A 13,071-nucleotide genomic window follows, 5' to 3' on the forward strand; every position below is an offset into this window, starting at 1 on the left:
GACCTGAGGGAAGTGTATATGATCTGCAAGGTGACATTAAGCAGAGCTGCAATTATATAAAACTGTATATATATACATTGTGCACCATCTCTGGGGCTCATAACCTGGAGATAATAAGTTACATTGATGTCTGCTGCATCCCAGGCATCATGGTCATTGCAAGGTAACCATGGACGCATCACGTGGTCTGTGGCTCTCTCCGTCCTCCCAGGCTCGTTACACACTTGCTGGAGACAATTCTAGAGGTCACTTACCCATATAGGTCTCCGCCAAAATGGCCGCCGCTCTCTCAGTCTGCTCTTGTAGTGTGCAACTTTGTTTGACTCCAATTCCCAAGATGCCTTGCAGCCACTGCCCGCCCCCGCCAGGCTGGATTACTTGCGCGCTGCATGCCGGGAATTGTAGTGCGCGTGTTGGCCCTGCCGTCAATTGCCCATGTCGGCGTCGCTCACTGGGATATTAAATGCTGGGGTCTGTGGCCTGAGGCTGGGGGCTGGCTCTGGAGATCAGGATCGTGGCGGATGGTGGGTATAAGCTGTCTGCTCTATAGCTGGGTCTGGTTATTGTATGGGCCCTGCAGGCTGGCAGTTCCTGTATGCATATGGTTGTATGACTACTGCTGCTGTATATAGTGTATGTGTTGCTGCCTATTCTACTTATGTAATAACCAAACAGGTTATTACATAAGTAGAATAGTCTGTATAGATGTGACGAGCTCTTGCTGTCAATAATAGCATTTCATCCTCACCTCTGGAGAGTGTATGTATGTATGTATGTATGTGTGTATGTATGTATGTATGTATGTATGTATGTATGTGTGTAGTGCAGGGTGTGTGGTTGATGTTATGCCATGTAGTGTATTGGAGGACTGTGCAAGGTATGCATTATCTGTATGTAGTACTGTCTGTGTATTCTGTGTTTCCACTGAGGGTGGAGGGTAATGCAATGTTTAGCCACTGTGAATATAGTTTGCAGCGCCTGTTGAACCCTATTTCTGTAGAGATTAAAGTGTCTGTGTGCTTTTTGTACTTGCAAGACAAAGGCAGTGAAAAAGCAAATCTCATGCAGATTTGGTGGGTTTATATGTTTAAAAACAAAGAAGGGTGCAGATACTATTTTTGCAGATACTATGTGTTGTTGTTTTTTTTTTGTTTTTTTTAGCCCCCCAGTAAAGGTGGTGTTTCTGTTCACATGAAATTAAGGTCACAAGTTAATAGGAGACATAACACTCGTCTCCTGTCTGTTTTTGCATATAGCTTAAAAATGTGGCGGGAAAAATGCAAGAAAACTCCACATATGATTCTTTTGCATGACATCTCTAGTGTGTGAGACGTTTGCATTTCTGTGTGAGGAAGGGTCTGGTCTCTGTTCTGATCTGTACAGCTTCTCCATCATCTGTACATGTGTAGGTTTTGTTTAGTTTTTTACATTTGTGCTGTAATTGTTCTCGTATGCACAACATTTTTTATTTTTTTATTTTTTTTGAAGTTCTCTCCTATATGTGTTCCATCCATCTCCTGACTGTTGGGTGTGGCTTTTTATTATAGTGAAACAATTCCCATAAAGCTCTTACTTGTATTTAAAGGAATGCAGGAGAGCAGCCCTCTGATTGGTCAGTAAATTATACTGGGATGTTATTGTCGGACTGGATGTTGAGCTGACACCCGCTGGGCGTTTAGACAGTATGTGGAGCAGACTTAGTCACCTCTGGAGAGGCACAGCATGGCGTCCATCCCACATATGTATAAATGCATGTATATTCTCCAGGTTCCAGAAATGGGCGAAGCCTGTGGAAATACAGGTCTTGGCATGCAAGGCATGTTGGTACTTGTAGTTCTACCATGGCCACATAGGGTGCTTGCCTTTCCAGTAGTTTCCTCCAAGGCCTGTTGCATAGATCTGGAAAATGAAATCCGTGCTAGCACTTGTGATGGGCAGTCAGCCAATGTTTTTCATTGCTTCTGTCTGGTATGTCGCAATGCAGGACTCTCATCTGGGGCTGTGTATTTCTAGCCAGGCAGACTGGGACTGTATGTTCCAAATACCACAAAGGGGTGAAATTATTACTTTTATGCTCCCAGCCCCTCTCTCTAGGAGTTTGTTGTTGGTGTCTGAATAAAAACACAGAGCATCCCAGTACTGCACAATGTTTTGTGTCCTGTTGACCTGTTATGTCGCACATGGGTATCTCTGACGCTGACTCTCTCTCGCAGGTAACACTGAGTCTCTCTCCTTATGGGGTTATCACAGTAGAACGGTGAGTGTTCCGGGAGCCTTGTCTGTACCCCTGTCTCCTATCCCTTTAGTTATGTCTACACCGAACTAGTCTCTTGCAATCCCAGAGACCAGGTTACATTTACTGATTCCATAACCTTGAGCCGCCTGTTCCTGGGAGTGTCAGTGAGTAGCAGGTACTGAACCAGGCTGGCTGCAGATTTGTTTTTTGTTTTTTTGCTGGTTTGTCACCTAGATCATGAACGCTCATTTCATAAGGGGACAGGTATGGGGGTTTGTACAGCCTTTCTCTGTGGTCTTTGGTAGCTGCGGGTGGAGTGCACCCTCTTGGAGCAAATCAAATTGTGTAAATGGGGGTTTATAATTGAAATTGACCCTATTTCACTCCACTCTTAGAGAGCACCTTATTTTAATATTCCTATTATAATGTATTTACATAGCACCAAGGTATTGTTGCACAGAGGATTGCAGCTTGCAAAATTCAAAATTTCCCACACACACACACACACACACACACACACACACACACACACACACACACACACACACACACACACACACACACACACACACACATATCCAGCTTCATAGTTGGATTCTAATTAATGTACCAATATGTTTTTGTGGTGTGGGAGGATGCAAAAATTGCTGTGATATAATATGCTATCATTGTAATATTCATATAATATCCACAACGGGGGATTATGGGAACTCTCTAATCACTAAATAAAATAGTTTACAGCCCGTGACCAATGCAGACTGGTGGTCATAACCAAGACTGGTAATAGAGGTACTATAGTGTACTCTCTACGGTGAGGGTACAAATCTATTTAAGGTAGAGAACCTCTCTAACGCTTTTACTCCCTCCTGATGGTGATTTCTATGCACTCCTGGATAATGTCCATTCTTTCCCAGCGCCTAAGCCTTTGCTAGCCTTGTACCTGAGATCGCTGCTGTCTCCTAACCACCCTGCAGCCTCCATTTTCTAGAAGCTCATGACTTATCCACGGTCTTCAGCTGTCTGTCTGCCTTTTCCTATCACATATTCCTAACACTGTATTCTCTTTACACTGCTCAAATGTCTGGTTTAATGACATTGTGTCTCTCCTTTTCCTTGCAGATGGTTAATGGTCCTGTGTCCTCTCTTCCTGTGACCTAAGCTGGCACTGGGTAATGTGGACGGGGGTGGTGAAAGGTTGGAATATTTCCACTCCCCCTCTCTGGTTAACCTTGTAGTCCAACTTGTGTCCCTGTGACGTAGGTTACATAACTTTTTGTATTTAACCCACGCTAAAGGAGAATATTGAATGTCAAATGCTAATATTAAATGGCTGAATAACTTGTGGTAAGAATGAAATGTAAAACGTAAGGAGATATATATATATATATATATATATATATTTTTTTTATTTTTTTTTGACTGTAATTCTTATTCTCTTAGCTAATTCTGTACATGTATTTTTGAAGCGTCTAGAATATAATTGATTTTCTTTCCTCAACCTTTTCAATTGTTTTCCATATTTCCCCCCTGGTTGTCTTCTGACCCCTCTCCGCCTAACGCTGACCTTTCTGGACTGATCTCAGTCACCTAAGAGTCCGGTATTCAGGTGAGTTTTCTCCTTGTGTTCCACATGTGCTGTGTCCCAGGGGATACCTGCTCTTCTGACCCCGCCTCTTCCACAGGAACCCTCCTCCTCCCTTGGTGCGGGAGATGCTGCGGGAGATGCTGAGGAAAAGTATGTTGGAGATGGGGGCTCCCAGAGCCCTGAGCCCCCCTCTCCGCCTGTTCTCTATGTTGCTGAAATCCCGCTATGCCTCCACCACAAACCGCCATCACGTGGTGCTGTCCAGAGAGAAATCAAAGACCGTCACCTCCTTCTACAACCAGGCCAACATTGACAAGGCGGCAGAGAAGGTATGGGGGCTCCTAACGCACCCACCCCGTTGCACTATAAAATTCTGCATCCGGGCAAATACAAACCCCCCCCCCCCATTATTTTTTAACCCTTATAAATGTATTATGGGCAACAACATCTTTGGACTGTAAGCAGGAAGAACTGGCGATTTTAGACGGGAACAAGCATGGAAGCTGTATTGCATACACATTTTAAGGGTTTATTACACATGGTCTTTGTGGGGAAATATTTTTGTACCTGGTTTGTAACCCTAAGCACTAGACCAGTGGTTCCCAAACTTTTGCAGTTCGCGGCGCCCTCAGAGTCTCCATAATTTTTTTCAAGGCACCCCTCCAAAATAATTACTGAGCAGTCCCGTTTTATAAGTAGTCAAAAAAAACGTAATAAGTATTTAGGTCAGTACAGAAATACTTATTTAGTTGTATGCAAAAATAATACACGTAAATCCAAGGGAAAAGAATATTTTTATATATATTTTTTTTTTCAATTATATTTCTGTCAAAGAATAATTTACAGCTAACACACACTGTGCCCCCTCTGCATCGCCACACACTGTGCCCCCTCTGCATCGCCACACACTGTGCCCCCTCTGCATCGCCACACACTGTGCCCCCTCTGCATCGCCACACACTGTGCCCCCTCTGCATCGCCACACACTGTGCCCCCTCTGCATCGCCACACACTGTGCCCCCTCTGCATCCCGCCGTAGACAGGAAGAACAAATAAAAAAAAAAAAAAAGAACTTACCAATCCTGCAGCGCTCGGGTCCCAGCATCCTCCTCTCTCCTGCCGTTTCTCACTGAATATATCTGGTGTGATGACGTCATGCCCGGCATTTAGTGAGGAGGGAGGAGGATGCTGTTCTCGGGCGCCGCCGAATTAGTAAGCAGTTTTTGGTTTTTTTTGTTTTTTTTTCTTCTTCTTCCTGTCCACGACACCCTTGTGACAGCGCCGCGGTACCCCTGGAAGCCGCAGCGCACAGTTTGTGACCCTAAGCACTAGATCATAAATGATTAAAAAAAAAGATTTTGTAATGTTCTATAGATGCATGTGGAAGTATTCTACCACTTAGCCACTAGGGGGTGCTGTCCTATTGGAGTCTGATTTATATTTGTATTTTTTGCTAATCAAGTAAACTAGCTTTCTTGCTAGGATAAGCTAGCAGGCTGCGGAGAGTATGCCAGACTCCTGTGAGTGTCTGTTGTAATAATGGGTAATGTGTTTCTTGTTCCTTATGTTTAGGCCTCTGTGCGTCTCACTCCTACCACTATGCTGTATTCAGGGCGTTCTCAAGATGGCAGCCATATCCTGGTAAGAGACTCAACACTGTGTTTATGTACATAGTTTGTCTGGTTATATTGTCCAGAAAGGTCTATTGTATACTTGGTATTCAGTATCTTCTTATAAGAAACCTATTACCCCTTTCTTCTCATTGTGAGACGGAGGGGTAATAGTTGCCCTTTCCATTTAGTGATATGTTCTCCCCTTCCCCCTCCATCCCCCGTTGGTTGCCCGAGTGTGACACTTTAGATAGTCTTCCCATCATCCGTTTGTGTGTACTCCCGAGGGGTGGCGGAGAGTACGACCAGTAAGTCGCAGGACTTTCTCGCTGGAGTCCATGGCGTTTAATGGTTCATGCTAAAGAGTCAATGGAGCGGGCCAACCTGGGAACTGTGACTGGTTCATCAGTGGTGGGATGGGCGGGCGTAGTATGTACTGGTCCTTTTTTTTTTTTTAAGCCCTATTGATTGCAAATGATACTTAACCTCTAACACTGTATGGAGTAATCTTCGGCTGCTAACAGTGAGCGGGTTTAAGTTGTGGACATTACATATTTCCATCCTGTAAGACTGGAGTTACTGCGCATAGATGCGTGTGTTAATCATAAGAACATACATGTAAAACATAAGCTCTCTTTCATGAAGCACTTGTCTGATACACGTAGAATGAGTTGTAATAAAACTGTGTGTCCCGGATTGCTTGAAAGAGTTCTTTGTTCTTCCAGCAACCAGTATGTGCCCATTTCCCGTTCCTCTGGTCTCCTACTAACGCCCGTTGTCTTATTTTGTGTATTTTTGCAGAAGAGCGCCAGGTATCTGCATAAGGAGCTCCCTGTCCGCATTGCTCATCGGGTTAAAGGTTTCCGCAGTCTCCCGTTCATCATTGGCTGTAACCCGACGATACTGCATGTCGTACGTACCCGTCTTGGCTGTGGCTACTGTGTTCTTTTACAAGCCTTAGGCATGACTTGTGTGACCGGGAGCTGGTGTACACTGACTATTCTCTGCCTGTCTCTTGCAGCATGAGCTCTACATCCGTGCCTTCCAGAAACTGAGCGAGTTCCCCCCGGTGAGTGCAGCGCCCCCTGTCTGCCGTCATCGCTGGTGGTTATGTACTGGGTGTGCACATTACTGAACTCCTTCTTTACTTCCCATCCAGATCACAGACCACGACATAGAGAGCCAGTACTGCAAGCTTCTACGCCAGCTGCTGGACGACCACAAGGATGTAGTGACCCAGCTGGCTGAGGGCCTGAAGGAGTGCCGCAAATACATTCAGGTTCCACTGTGATACATTGTAGGGGGGGGCCCCGTGTTGATACTCGTGGTATACAGGGGAGGACAGCTGGAGGGAGAGGCTCTGATACTCGTGGTACACAGGGGAGGACAGCTGGGGGGGGGGGGTGGCTGATACTCATGGTACACAGGTGAGGACAGCTGGGAGGGGGGGGGGGGCTGATACTCGGGGTACACAGGGGAGGACAGCTGAGGGGGCTGATACTTGTGATACACAGGGGAGGACAGCTGGGATGGGGGGGGTGGCTGATACTTGTGATACACAGGGGAAGACCGCTGGGGGGGCTGTGAGATGTGTAGTTGGGGGCACCATACAGCAGCACATTTAGTCTGTCAGTGTTGGATACTGTCACTTTTTATGTAATAGTAACTTACCCCTCCCCCCCCCCCCCCCCCCCCCCCCCCCCCTCTCCCTGTCAGGACGAGAAAGTGATCCGACACTTCCTAGATAAAACTCTAACCTCCCGTCTGGGGATACGAATGCTGGCCACACACCACCTGTGTCTGCATGAAGACAAGGTAGGTACCCACTCTACCCCTCCCACCGTGGTACATACTGTCTCCTCATGTCCGATCTCGCCCTACTCTGTCCTCTTACTTCTTACCACTTACTCAGACCTTCTATTTCTGCAGCCGGACTTTGTTGGCATTATCTGTACCAGACTCTCACCCAAGAAGATAATTGAGGTGTGGGTGGATTTTGCTAGGTAAGAAGCCATTTCAACTTAACGGTCATCAGTTTCATTTAATCTGTTCCTTTCGGACAGAAACTTTGTATACGATGACTGCTCTAAACAAGGTGTATAAATGTTGCTTTGCCCCTTCTGCATTTTGGGCAGACGCCCGACGTCTCTTTTTGAACACTGCCCGCATCCTACATTTACTAGTGTTTGATTAAAGCCTGTGGAGTTACCTTGGTAGTCTTCTAGGGTTTCCTCCACGATACGTCCAATGTCCGTTACCCATGCCACAGATGGGAGGGAGAACCACACTGCAGTGGTTGAGTGTGGAGTCTTAATTGATGTGTTCCCGAGTTTGAATTATGAGCGTCTTCTCGGTGCTGTTTGATACACTACAGGGTTGTGTTTTCCGTTCCAGGCGTCTCTGTGAAATTAAGTATGGAAACGCCCCTCGTGTGCGGATTAATGGCCATGTGGCTGCCCGCTTCCCATTTATCCCGATGCCCCTGGATTATATTCTCCCAGAGCTGTTGAAAAACTCCATGCGGTAAGTCGGCTTTGCGCTATAGGTGGAGTCTGGTTCTTTGTTACAGGAAAATGTCAGCTTGGTTACATAATGACTTATCTTCTTCCTTACTTTAAGGGCCACCATGGAGAGTCACATCGAAAGTCCTTACAATGTCCCTGACATATCGGTCACCATTGCAAATAACGATATTGACTTGATAATCCGGTAAGATGAAGATTCCTTGTTGCCAGATTCTATATATTACTGCAAACCCAAAGCGTAGTGACATTGTATACAAGCCACGAATGCTGTACGCCAAGATTTAGTTTGGAAGGCAGAGCACTGAAAAGAAAACCTCTAATAGATCAAGTGTTTCATTTTAAAGATAAAAGTATAACTACAATGCCCTTACAAACCATGAATCAAATAAGCATATTAACCCTTTCACCAGTGTCCAGATGCTAACGCATTTCGCACTCCATGAAGGCCCTCACATCTGTAGATGAACTACTTGGAACAGTAAACCTGTAGGAGACCTCTGCACTGGGGGTCATGCAAGCAGAAATTAGAGATACTGTGATGGTTCCCTGCCCACTTTGTGGAATGAGGGTACTTGTGTTGGTTTGCATCGAACATTGTGGTCTTACACTCTAGTTCAAGGGTAAAACCCGTGCAGATGTAGACATAACCCACTCTATTACATAGCCCCCAAATCTCACTCATTGTTTTCTACCCAGGATCTCTGACAGAGGTGGTGGCGTTCCCCATGACTGCCTGGAGAGAGTAATGGATTACCACTTCACCACCGTTGAGAGCAGCACTCAGGACGGTAACATCAACCCTGTTTTTGGAAATATGATGGACATGGTCAACAGCAGCCCTACTGAAACCATGCACGGGTGAGGGGCTGATCTAGCGGGTGTGTGTTTGAGTGCTAGTAGCATGGCTGAGACGCGTTGACCTAGTGTATGAGTAACGTGGTGGAGAGGGATCTAGTTCATGTGATCCAGTTCTAGTAAACAGGAGGGCAGTTGATCTAGTGTGTGTAATCTGTTTTTGGCGAGAGGGGCTGTTCAAGCATGTATGATCCAGTCCTAGTATCCTATAGGAGAAGCTAGAGTGTGTGATCTGTTCTGAGTACCATGGGGCCAAACGGCTGATCTTCTGTGTTTGTCTTTGTGCCACAATCCAAAGGTTCTTAAAATTATTTTCTTGCAGTTTCGGCTTTGGTCTTCCCACCTCCCGAGCTTACGCAGAGTACCTGGGCGGCTCTCTCTCCATCCAGTCGCTTCAGGGTATCGGGACCGACGTTTACCTGCGTGTCAAACATATCGATGGGAAAGAGGAGAGTTTCCGTATTTAAGGATAGGCATACTGAACGGATCCAGCCTTTCCACAGCTCTTTGCCATAGAAGATTGGGCTAATTGTATTATACTGTCTGCCCCACCAGCTAATAGCACATTTCCCTCTTTCCTCCCCTTCAGGACGGTTTTAAGTCAGATGATCTCCAACGAGAGCCCATCCTGCAGACTGCCCATTTCAAAACTGCATGTACTGTAGAATTGTTTCCCAAATCCGGTCCTCAAGGACTGATAACGACGCATGTTTTCCAGTCCTCACTGAATCACAACAATCTCTTAAATATCAGTCTGTAATTAATACACATGATCCAGCTCTGATCTAGTGAAAGTAAGCAGAGGATGGGATTTGAGAACCTCTGGTCTAAAAAAACCCAAAAAAAAAAAATAACAGCCGAATCACATTTTTTGATTTATTTTCTTGGGGTTAGTTGTGAACTTCCGTTAATACAAACACGCTTTTTCGTGATGCAGGTGATGTTAATCACGGCTTAATACTAATTGTGAGGTGGAACCTTCAAGAGAACATAATGTTTGTTTTTTTTTATGCATCTACCAAATATTTCTACGGGGTCCTGACTAATGAGATTAAAGGCTCTTGTTGAGTCTTAATATTGAGATTTTGCAAATACTACTGGGACCAGGAATTTTTCACATAAAGACGCTTGTGGTGCCGTTACAGTGTCCAAGACATAGATTAATTGGATCTATTGACAGTATTTGGCTCCATGGAAACTGTTATCAGATGTCTGGATATGTACAAATATTTGGGCAACAAGCATCTCCGTTGACAATCCTTGAGATTGATCTAAGGAGACCTCACCTTGTTCTGTTTTGTTGGACATGTGGCAGGTTGTCCTGAATGCTTTTTACAAGAACTTCTCAAGATTTTGCTGTTCCAGCTCTCTATGCCTTTGGAACCCAAAAAAGGAGAAAAGAACAATACCCCTCTGGTCTACAGGAGGTACCACACCAAGTTTGGGGTATTGACACTTGATGTTACCTGTCCTATGTGGTAGTAGATTGACATAGCACTTAGTTTCTTTATTATGCCGATTTTGTTCAGATTTTTAGGTTCTTAAAAGACTCTTTCAGCATTGGGTATCTCTTCCGCCTAGCACCTTGTTTGCACAGAAGACAGCAACCAGGCAGTGGCTTCATCTTACTGTACAGATCACGGAGATAAGGTGTAACTGTATTCTTATCTGAATTTTACTGGTTTTGTCTTTTGGAATATAAAGTGACTCTTGATTGTTCTGTGTTAATCATATTTAACATGTCCTCATTGTGTAGAACAACCTTTTGTGCAATCATTACAAGCAGAAGAGAGAGAACAATTTAGAACTTGTATTGCCTACTGGTTGTGTTCCAAAGTTTGCTACTTTATATGTGACATTTAATATAATATGCGTAATAAATGCATATGTGTGTGAATCCCACTTCTAACACCAACACTCACCTGCTGGGCATCTCAGGACCTCACACTCTGCCCTGGTGTGGATACCTCTCTATGACTAAGAAGTGGTCAGTAATTGTCCTTTTAACTCTTGACATTAAGTTGGGACTTTTTGTCAGAAGTTTCATAGAGGAACAAGAATCGAAGCCAAAATGATTTGTTAGTATAGTTTTTGTGTCTCAATGCCTAGTCACTTAACTTCAGTATGAAGGCTTTATTGCCTTTACAACTTGCCTGACTCTGGTAAATCCCTGCTTGACTTGTGTTTTCAGTGACCTGCAGAGCCCTGTACTTGGCGACATTGGAGATTCATTGAGTCGTGTCTTTCCTTTGTTTTATGTGCTGTACATTACTGGGGATGGCTAACTGGTGTTGTTCTCTCAGTGAACTGCGACACATTCTCATCTGTGCAAATGTGACAATCATAAAATGTTAATGGAAAAGACCTGTAGCGCTTATTAAAGCTTTTCATCTTGTCCTAAACTCGCTGTAAGTGGCTGCGAGAATGTGTTCTCTTTTAAGCCTCCAGCAGGACCTGATATAAAGTGCTTCCTTTTTGTTTGTCTGCCATACATTCCGATTGCAGTAACCTGGTCTGAATTAATAGAGTAGTGCAGGGTTTCCCAAACCCAGTCCTCAGGGCTCCCCCAACAGTACATGTTTTCCATATCTCCTTGCTGGAGCACAGGTGTATTCATTACTGACAGATCCACAGGTGGTCCTAATTATGTCACATGTGATCCGGAAAACCTGCACTGTTGGGGAGCCCTGAGGACTGGGTTTGGGAAACCCTGGAGTAGTGTTTTACCATCAATTAGTTCATAACTAGGAAACTAAGTTGGAAAAGCAGGAGCAGAGCCTTTTGCACAGGTAGGTCATGCTGAAGGCTGTTAATAACAGCTGGAATTCTCCTGTAGTCTTCTGTTCACTGATTTAAGTGTTTGTGAATAGAAGAACTTGTTTGTAGAGTCTTGAGACCACCTCATGCGGTGATTTTACATCCTCTGCACTTTTCGCAGGTCCCATTCCTGCCTGCCCCCACCCCTGCAGTAATGCTGATTGTTGAGATGTCTTATTTTTTTTAATTGAAGATTTTCCTTCTCTTTTCAAGGAAATAAATAAGTGACCCTGAGACAGAGCGAAACATATATGTGGAGTTTTAGTAGTCTGTGTGTCCAGTCATTGATGTGACATTGTCATCCTGTCGTTGGTTTGTGGCCCACGACTTGGGTGCTTCATAAATGTGTGTATTTTACCAGCCATCAGAGATAGGAGAGGGGATGTATTTGAAAATTAGAGTGTTTAAATCTACACTTAAACCCCACTCCCCTCTGTATAGGGAATATAAGAGTGGTCATGTGTCCCATCAGTGTTCTTTAACCTGTATAAACTCGCCCAGCCTGAGGCCCCATGAATTCCTTGGTGACTTCTAATATCCATATATTTTAGTGTAGTCTGCATCATCCTTATATTTGATATCCATTGAAAATATTGCTAACATTCTATATTAAAACAGGGTCTGCTGTACTTTGATACAAACTGCCATGTAAGAGGAGATGCATTGTAGATACCAAAAATACATTTATTTACAGACGGTGATGCACAAATAAAGCCTTTCCTCAAATCTTGCATGATATAGGCCTTTTTGGATGGCCTTTACCTAGCAAGAGGCACTGTCTTGGGTGACAGGTGCTCTTTAAATCTGAAATACCATTTATCCACCGTATGATCGGTGTAATACAGATTGTTTCCACAAGGTGTCACTATTGTAATAGAGCAGATTAGGGCAATAACTCAGGACTGTGTTAATTGTAACTAACCTAATGATGGATGGAAAGATCTGTAACTGCTCCTGCTGCCGGACGGGGAAATGAACCCAGCTGGGAAGTAGAGTGGTGTAAGGGAAATATAGGCCATGGAGGGCGGTGTTTACATACACTATTTTTCTGCATATTCGTATTGAGGAATGTGTATGGGGGCTTTATTGCAAGTGTGCAGGAACTTAAAGATTAGTTCTGGAGATAATGCCAGGTAATGCTGGAATACACATGGCTGTGTACTGGGCATTGCACGTGTACTTTGTGATTGAATAACCCCTCTAGATGTGTCGCTGCCCCTACTGTCTACCATTGGAGGGTAAGGATACAATTCCTCCTTGCGTTGACCTTGTTGTGTTGTTAAGCACAGCGGCACTCAGACTACCCATGTTCTACAACGTGCTTACTATTCAATAAGTCATATTTCAGCAATAATGGTACATAATGGGCAGCACAGCGGCTCAGTGGTTAGCACTTCTACCTCACAGTGCCGGCGACATGAGTTCAAATCCCGATCATGGCCT

At 44.5% G+C, this 13,071-nt stretch overlaps 1 protein-coding gene across 7 annotated transcripts; it reads left to right on the top strand.

Annotated features, from left to right (window-relative positions):
• Positions 1-398: 398 nt before the first annotated feature.
• BCKDK (branched chain keto acid dehydrogenase kinase) lies at positions 399-11,878 on the top strand. 7 transcript variants are annotated; one of them, XM_075178862.1, is made up of 15 exons: positions 399-524; positions 2,214-2,257; positions 3,356-3,430; positions 3,820-3,842; positions 3,919-4,150; positions 5,394-5,462; positions 6,233-6,343; positions 6,453-6,500; positions 6,591-6,710; positions 7,148-7,246; positions 7,361-7,434; positions 7,826-7,954; positions 8,051-8,140; positions 8,653-8,814; positions 9,134-11,878. In XM_075178862.1, the coding sequence occupies exons 5-15, from the start codon at positions 3,947-3,949 to the stop codon at positions 9,276-9,278; spliced, it is 1,251 nt and encodes a 416-aa protein (XP_075034963.1). In that variant the 5' UTR covers positions 399-524; positions 2,214-2,257; positions 3,356-3,430; positions 3,820-3,842; positions 3,919-3,946; the 3' UTR covers positions 9,279-11,878. The 7 variants fall into 7 exon arrangements, with proteins under 7 accessions (XP_075034963.1, XP_075034964.1, XP_075034965.1 ...); XM_075178863.1 differs by having other exon boundaries at positions 3,356-3,405; XM_075178864.1 differs by lacking the exon at positions 3,820-3,842 and having other exon boundaries at positions 399-537; positions 2,225-2,257; positions 3,356-3,451; positions 3,917-4,150.
• The last annotated feature ends 1,193 nt before the right edge of the window (positions 11,879-13,071 follow it).

The sequence above is a fragment of the Mixophyes fleayi genome, chromosome 7, assembly GCF_038048845.1.
Source record: "Mixophyes fleayi isolate aMixFle1 chromosome 7, aMixFle1.hap1, whole genome shotgun sequence".
Classification (NCBI taxonomy): domain Eukaryota; kingdom Metazoa; phylum Chordata; class Amphibia; order Anura; family Limnodynastidae; genus Mixophyes; species Mixophyes fleayi.

What these genes read in the sequence shown, in the direction of transcription:
- BCKDK (XM_075178864.1), top strand. Translation starts at nt 3,947, where the DNA reads ATGCTGCGGGAGATGCTGAGGAAAAGTATGTTGGAGATGGGGGCTCCC. An exon ending in TTGACAAGGCGGCAGAGAAG is followed by an intron (nt 4,151 to 5,393) that starts GTATGGGGGCTC and finishes CCTTATGTTTAG; the next exon opens with GCCTCTGTGCGTCTCACTCC. An exon ending in GTGTGGGTGGATTTTGCTAG is followed by an intron (nt 7,435 to 7,825) that starts GTAAGAAGCCAT and finishes TTTCCGTTCCAG; the next exon opens with GCGTCTCTGTGAAATTAAGT.